This window comes from Kryptolebias marmoratus, linkage group LG12 (assembly GCF_001649575.2).
Source record: "Kryptolebias marmoratus isolate JLee-2015 linkage group LG12, ASM164957v2, whole genome shotgun sequence".
Classification (NCBI taxonomy): Eukaryota; Metazoa; Chordata; class Actinopteri; order Cyprinodontiformes; family Rivulidae; genus Kryptolebias; species Kryptolebias marmoratus.
The window spans coordinates 99,220-106,925 of record NC_051441.1 but is presented as its reverse complement, the minus strand read 5'-3'; the positions used below and the strand labels follow the sequence as shown (position 1 = coordinate 106,925).

Genomic DNA, 7,706 nt, shown 5'->3' with positions numbered 1-7,706 from the left:
AGCTCCGGATCCAGAGCTCCTGATCTGGAGCGTCAGATCCAGAGCTCCAGATCCAGAGCTCCTGATCCAGAACCCCTGATCTGGAGGTCCTGATCCAGAACCCCTGATCTGGAGCTCTGGATCCAAAGCTCTGGATCCAGAACTCCTGATCTGGAGTGTCAGATCCAGAGCTTCAGGACCGGAGCTCTTGATCAGGAGCTCCTGATCCAGAACCCCTGATCCGAAGCTCCGGCTCCAGAGCTTCGGATCTGGAGCGTCAGATCCAGAGCTTCAGGACCGGAGCTCTTGATCCAGAGCTCCTGATCCAGAACCCCTGATCCGGAGCTCCGGATCCAGAGCTCCTGATCTGGAGCTTCAGATCCAGAGCTCCTGATCCGAAGCTCCGGATCCAGAACCCCTGATCCAGTCCTCATCTCTTCCCGTTTTCCCTGCAGCGATCCAGACTTCCTGTATTCTGGTCGGTCAGCGATCCAGACTCTCTGGTTTCAGCCACTTTTAGGGAAAGTTTGAAAGTTTAAAGAAGCCTGAATCTGTCATCATCATTTGACTGATGAAGAATTCGTAACAATATTTAATATCTGCTTCTGCAGATTTCCCTCCACAGTAAACTGGATGTTGAGTGTTTAGCTGAACGTTTCCTTCGATGTTCTGCAGCCAGCAGAAGGTCGAGGGAAACAACCGAGGGCGGAGGCGTGCGGACCTGCAGCTTCTCCTCCCTCTGCTCCGACTGGGTGGTGGTGTTGGAGTCTCTCTCCTCGTCGCTGTCGATCAGCATCACCCCCCGGTCCAGCTTCTCCCGGGACGAGCCCGTCTCCAGGACGCGGTAGCGCCCGCCGGCCTCCTCCCTCAGGACGCCGTGCTGCTGCCACAGAGCCAGCTTCCTGTGGACCAGCTCCTTCGGGGCGCCCAGCTTGGCACTCAGCTCCTCCAGAGTCCAGGAACCTGTCGGAGGACAGAGGGACGATGAGACGGACGCAGAGGCCTGAGTTAGGCAACAATAAAGTTGCTTCATTTATTTAACTGCAGGAGACCTGAAGAAGGAAGTTTGAGTCACCAGATTGTCCAACTTATGTTCATCCTTAAACAAAGACCTGATTTCTTTTAGGAGAACTGAAACCACCAACGATAAGAAGATGTGACTGCGCACATTTCTCTGAAGGAAACCGTCCCACTAACAGTGAAATTCAAAGTTTAACGAGTCCTACTTTTGTCCTGGAAGTGCAGGATGATGGCGGCGTGGATAGGCGACACGGACAGGTTGGTGAGGACTCTGTCCTCCAGCTCCACGTCCAGCGTGACGGAGCCCAGGTGGGGCTTCCAGCTCAGGGTCCTCATGGCCTGAAAGATTCAAACGTCCTAAATCTCCCAAAAACACACAGCAGCTGTTTCATGGATCAGCAGTTCTCCAGATGTTCTGAAGGTCTTTCAGCTCTCAGCTCCGGTTCTGGTTTCAGAATCCCACCAGCGCTTTCCTGTTTTTCACAGGTTCAGAACAAAGAGATGAAATCTGCTGAAGGACCTTCAGAGCGTCTGCAGAGCGAAGATCAGCACCTTCAGCTTCTCGTAGCGGTGAGTGTACGCCTCCATGGCCCCACAGACGACAGCAGGAAGCTCCAGCTTCTCCTCCTTCAGCGTCGGCCAGAACTCCGACGACAGGACGATGGCGGACAGAGCGAGCGGCGGCTGCTCGTCCTCGCTCAGCCTCGACTCCTCCTCCCGGATGTGACTGTTGATCCTGCGAGAGTCCGCCATGTCCTACACGACATGAATGCACCACGACATGTGAACACACCGAGTCGATTTACAAATCTCCTGAACCCAAATTTTATTCACGTCCTAAAGATGTTCCAGATGTTCTCCTCTGTAAACATCTGGACCTGAGGACAGCAGCTGCTGAATGTTGTTCATCAGTCCTGGATGGGAGCAGATGTTGCTCTAAAACCTGGACTAATGCACCCCCATACCATCAGAGAGGCAGGCTGACACATCTGTTCACATCTGGCCTGTTTTCTCTTTTCATTCAGGACCTTTATTCTGAAAGTGTTCCTGTGTTCTCAGACACTTCCTGTCAGCTGGTGAACATCTGCCCAGCTGAGGATTAACTGAATCAGTTCCTAAAAGCTCCTCCAGATGTTTTTACAGATGTGTTGCTGCCGTCAGAGTCTAAATTAATTATTTTTTTAAGGAAAGATACAACTTCCCAGTTTAAACATTTAACAGATTCACATGTTTACTAATAAAATCTGAGTTTAGAAGATTTGTAAGTTTTTCCTGACATCACCTTCAGCATGACCTCACAGAAATGCATGTGGGACTCTCCGAAGCGCAGCTTCAGCAGCTCCACGTTCCGGATCTCCCTGAAACACATCACAAGCATCAGCTCCAGCAGCAGCCGAAGACTCGCAGCTGAAGACCTGGCCCCGGACCCGGCCGGCGGCGCCTACTTGGCCGTGTTGTAGTTGAGCTGGTGCAGCAGCCTGTCGGCCAGCACGGCTCGGTACTCGTCGATGAAGATGTCTTTGCTGCCGTAGATGCTGACCAGCAGGCTGATGATGTCAGACGAGCGCCGCTTCGAGCCCGTTTTATCTGACAAACACACAAAAGACAAACAAAAAGTCAGCGGAATCCTGCCGACTTGGCTTCAGGACACGCGATGCGTTTACTGACCCGGCACGGCGTCCGTGGGGTCCGGAGTCCAGTCCTCGGGGTCGTTGCCTTCGTCGTCGCTGTCCTGCATCTCCAGCGTGACGGGGTCGCCGCGGGACAGCTCGGCGGCCAGCTCGGCACAGCCTTCGGCGTCTCCGGTGAGTCCGGCCACGATCTGCCGCACCGTGTCGTCCCGAGTCCTGAAAGGCAGCGTGACGGCTTCACCTCCTCTCACCTGAACACTGCGGCTTTGACCCGGGGACCCGGGGAACCGGACTCACCTGAGGTACCTTCTGATGGGCTGGCAGGCCACCTGCAGAACCACCATGGACGGGTCCAGTTCTCTGAGAGCTTTGATGGCTGAGATGTAAACCGTGAGGATGTCTGACGTGTGAACACCTGAAACAGACAAACATTAAACTGCTGCTCCGAGGAGAACCACGACGATTGTCCTCCTCCTGCCGAGGTTCTGGTGGAGAGACGGACCCGGGTGCAGCAGGCGGCTTTCGAAGGCAGACTTCAGCGACGTGAGGAGCTGCTGCCGCTGGCTGGTCCGCTCCAGGCAGAACTTCAGGTCCTCGATAGCAGCTTTGGATTCTGGGAAATCTGGGAGAAACAAACAAACAGAGTAAAACCTCCTTTACATGATCGCCCGCCGCCCTGATTTAAAGACAGGAATCATGGATGAACGTCTTAATCTGACTCAAGATGGCCGCCACAGCTACCTGGCCTTAGACGTCTGCAGAGCAGCTAAAATGTGGAGTGGTGGTAGCTGAGAGTCGTCCCCAACGAGGAACTGCAAAGAGCTAAAGAAATCTGGGCCTGTGCTTTCCTGGTTCTGGTTCTGGTCTCGGTCCCTGAAGTCTCACCTCTGATGATGCTGAAGAGTTCCTCGATCCTCATGTTGACGTAGATCCTGCAGAAGAAGTGGTGCATGTGGCACCTCCACTGCTTCATCACCGACTGTACAGGCTGGGTACCAGAACCGCCGGGACCGCCGGGACCACCGGGACCACCGGAACCACCGGAACCACCAGGACCACCGGAACCACCAAGACCACCGGGAGCCGCCAGGATCGGAGCGACTCCGCCCCCCTCGCTGGAGAACACTTTGCTGAGCCAGCCGAGGACCAGCTCCAACCACTGCTCCAACAGAACCAGGTTCAGAACCAGCAGGTGGAAAAGAGGCAGAGCTTCTGAGGAGCGTTCTTTACCTCCTGGAAGTCCAGCAGGAAGGAGCGCTCGTACTCGCCCCGGCAGTTCTGCTCCATCCGCTGCTCGATCAGCCTGTGGAGGATGGAGGTGATGGACTCGGAGCTGACCCACTCCAGGAGCTGCAGCTTCCATCTGCAAACACACAGACAGCTGCTGGACCGGAACCCACCAGAACCCACCGGGACCCACCTGACCCCACCTGACCTCACCAGAACCCACCAGAACCCACCGGAACATTGCAGTCATCCAGGTGGACACTCACAGAATCTGGCTGAGCTCCTGCAGCTGCTCCAGGGCCTCCTGACACCAGCACCGCAGCACCGGGACCCCACAGCCCGGGCAGGTCCCTCTGTCGGGTCCGTCCGGAACCTCGGCGCCGTCCTCGCCGCGCCCCTCCCGGCTCATGTAGACAGAAAAGGTCCGGCTGTAGAACTCCAGAACTCGCTCCTGCAGAACGGGGGGAGGGGAGAAGAGCAGGAGGGCCCTGATGGTGGTGAAGGCTCGGTCCAGGAGGGCCCTGGGGCCCGGACCGCTCAGACCGCCGCGGCCGTCGTCCTGCCACGCCCCCAGCCTCCCCAGACCGCCTGTGAGAGGAAGACGAGCCGTTACAAGGAGGAAGAGTGGAACAAGAACCAAACGACAAACTCTGAGAAGAACTGAGCAAATGTTCCGATCCAGAACTTTAAGACCTTCTGAACATCTGGAGAACCACCGATCTGAACATCTGGATGTCTCGGGGGAAACCACACAGGAATGTGGACTGGTTCTGAAGTTGTGAACAGTACTTGCTCAGTTCTACTTGCCCAGGAAAGGTTCCAGGCGGTCCAGCAGAGTCCTGAAAGCGGTGAGGAGAACCCAGGCCCGGTCTCTTTCCTCCAGCTCGTTCTCAGGCTGTTTCAATCCGGACCAGAACTCTGGAACCACCGAGGAGGACAGACGGGTCTGCAGAGTCTCCAGCAGCCAGACGCCGAGCATCCGGTCCAGACCATGACTGCCGAGCAGAACCAAGGAGTCCGAGAGGTTCTGATCTGACACCGAACATCCAGGAGACACCTACAGATGAACACAAGAACCAGCAGAACCTTCTCTGATCACAAACTACAGGACGTCAGCTTCAGGTGGAGAATGGAGCAAACATTTCAACAAATTGGCTTTTAATCTGAAATCACGTTTTTGTGGTTGATCTGAATAAACGTGTGAATTATTTTGAAAAGTCGATTTGTTTCGCTTTGACCACTCAAGATTTTAAAATCAAATAATAATTACAAACACGGTGAGATCAACAAATATCAGCCGAATCCAACAGCATGTTTCTGTTTCTCTGTTAAAAATGACATTTTTTAAATCTAATTAAAAATAACTCGGTATTTGCAGCAAAAAGCCTTAAATCTAACGGTTTTTGAATGGAGTTCGGCACGGCTCGTCTCCGGGGCTCAGACCACACTTACCAGAGCTGCGGTGGCGGATTCCCACGCTTTGGCGACCCGGTGATCCGGTTCGGGTCGGGATGTTTCCACCGGGTCCGATTCCATCAACATTTCCTCCATTTTAAGGCACTTTCTTCACAAACCCCGAACCAGCAACCAACATTTTACTGCAGCGCGTTGTTCCGGTATTTACACACGTAGTTTCAACTAATATACTAAAAACTATTGTTTAAAATAAGTAAGATCGTTGTATAATTATTGTACAATAAAACTTCACAAACCCTCACGTCTTAAAGCGGGGTTTTCTACTTCTTCTTCAGTAAATTTACATGATGAAAACCCGTGTTGAATGTTTAGTTCTGCCCTCTGGTGGACAATGTTGGACTACAACTGTCCAAGAAGAATTAAATTAGCGGTTTTCAGGGTATCGCAACGTCCGGTTACAGTTTTTCAAAGTAAAATATTCTAAAGTACCTGTATTTCGTACTCCTGCCGTTAGATGGAAATGTTTTTCGTACATATTTCAGTACTCAGTCTAAACTCAAACTCTGTCTTCTGTGTCCTCTGTCGTCCATGTCCTCTCTAACTGCATCCGTATATGTCCTCTTTGTCTCTAACATCCTTCTGTCCCTCCTCTGCACATGTCCAAAACATCTCAGCCTTTATCTCCCAGTCCTCCAACCTGTGCTGGACCTCTGAGAACCTCATTCCTAATCCTGCCCATCCTTGTCCCTCCCAAGGAGAACCTCAACATCTTCAGCTCTGACACTTCCTGTTCTGTCTCCTGTCTTTTTGTCAGTCCCGCTGTCTCCAAACCATACAAAACGTAGTTTTAAATTGTCAAATACAAACTACTGTGTTACAATCGAAAGTAAAATCATCTGTTTACTCCATGAATTACAAATATTGTTACTTAAAAACGTATGAGTAGTAAAAACCGCTGCAAATAAAAATAAAAAAATAAATAAAAACGTAAACGCGGTTAAGCTTTTTGTGTCCACTAGAGGGCGACACTCTTAAATATTTCAAAAACAGTCAAACCAGGTTACAACGAAAATACTCTTTTATATTAAATGTATATGTATTTGGGGATTTTTATTTTACTGAGTTCATGGTTTTAGTTTGAATTTTGTCATAGCGTGATTTTAAGCGGCATTTTCTTGGTTCGAAACCTTTATTTTGACGTTCTGGATTTTGATGCTACATCCGGTTAGCAGTAGCTAGCAGCAGCTAGCAGCAGAAGCATCATGATGGCGGCGGAGTACGAGTGAGTTTGTTGACAACATGTCAGAATTTTCTGCTGTAATTACTCATGACACGCTGCGGTTTGTACCCCGCACGTCCCGCACACCGAGACCCGCAATTCTCTGAGTAAAATGCGATGAAAGGTCGCAGGTGTGGGAGTTAGCTGACGGGAAGCTAACAGGCTAGGCTGTAAGACAGTAAACAAATGGAAAATCACAGTTTGTTGTTGTGTTGTTGTTGTTGTGGTTTGTGCTCAGTGTTCAGTCTGAGATCGAGGTGCTGCAGTCCATCTACCTGGATGACCTACAGGTGGACAGGGGGGAGGACGGGTGAGGAAATCTGCTCATTAAATCTTTGCATGAATGTGATTTATACAAAATAAGTAAAATACCTAAAACAGCACAAAACCTTCAAATGAGAATGACCAATTTATAGAAACATTCAAATTTATTTTATTTAAAGCCTTTTTTCACATTTCATTTGATTTAAGTCCATTAAAGCTGAAAATATTGTTTATAAAATGTATAAATCTGAAATATTTTTTACTTTTGTCCAGGAAATCTGTTCATTATCCACTGACGTTTGTTAATAAACTCAAATTAATTCACGTTTCTCTCATTTTCTTTCTTAATATTTCTTCTGTTAAGAAATACCATCATAAAGGACGAAAGTTTGATTTTCTTAGTTTTATTCAGGTTAAACATTTTGATTTCACACAAAGAAACTAAAGAATCAAACTGATATTCAGTAACAATTATTTGATTTTAACATGTTATAAATGAACAAAGTGCTGAAATAAAAACTATTTTTCAGTTAATCTGAGCTCCTGAAAGCTCCAGAATTCAGCGAATTTGTTGTTTTTCAAATCAGTTTGTGCTGTTAAACACAAACACACACCTGATCATCCAACAACACACACACACACACATCTGTAAGTACGTGTGTGTTTAATGAGCCGTGTTCTTGCAGGTCCTGGGACATCAGCCTGGTTCTGTACCCGTCCACCGCGGAGGACTCGGTGTCTCAGTTTGTCCGCCTCTCTCTGACTCTGAGCCTCGATCAGCAGGTTTGTTTCTTCCTCTATCGCACACCCTCACACACACCCACACACACCCACACACACTCACACACACTCACACACACTCACACACACTCACACACACTCACACACAC

General features: G+C 49.8%; 1 protein-coding gene across 2 annotated transcripts in view; it reads right to left on the bottom strand.

Annotated features, from left to right (window-relative positions):
* Nucleotides 1-5,629, bottom strand: part of anapc2 (anaphase promoting complex subunit 2) — a 9,697-nt gene extending 4,068 nt beyond the window's left edge. For both annotated transcript variants that reach the window (XM_017438304.2, XM_017438305.2), the window contains exons 1-13: nt 5,310-5,629; nt 4,665-4,914; nt 4,124-4,445; nt 3,861-3,993; nt 3,516-3,789; nt 3,133-3,252; nt 2,928-3,045; nt 2,668-2,846; nt 2,445-2,586; nt 2,282-2,357; nt 1,552-1,755; nt 1,206-1,338; nt 701-942 (exon numbers count right to left, since the gene is read on the bottom strand). In XM_017438304.2, coding sequence (XP_017293793.1) covers nt 701-942; nt 1,206-1,338; nt 1,552-1,755; nt 2,282-2,357; nt 2,445-2,586; nt 2,668-2,846; nt 2,928-3,045; nt 3,133-3,252; nt 3,516-3,789; nt 3,861-3,993; nt 4,124-4,445; nt 4,665-4,914; nt 5,310-5,408 — 2,292 coding nt within the window. In that variant the 5' untranslated portion in view covers nt 5,409-5,629. The remainder of the gene's footprint in view (nt 1-700; nt 943-1,205; nt 1,339-1,551; nt 1,756-2,281; nt 2,358-2,444; nt 2,587-2,667; nt 2,847-2,927; nt 3,046-3,132; nt 3,253-3,515; nt 3,790-3,860; nt 3,994-4,123; nt 4,446-4,664; nt 4,915-5,309) is intronic.
* Between the last annotated feature and the right edge of the window lie 2,077 nt (nt 5,630-7,706).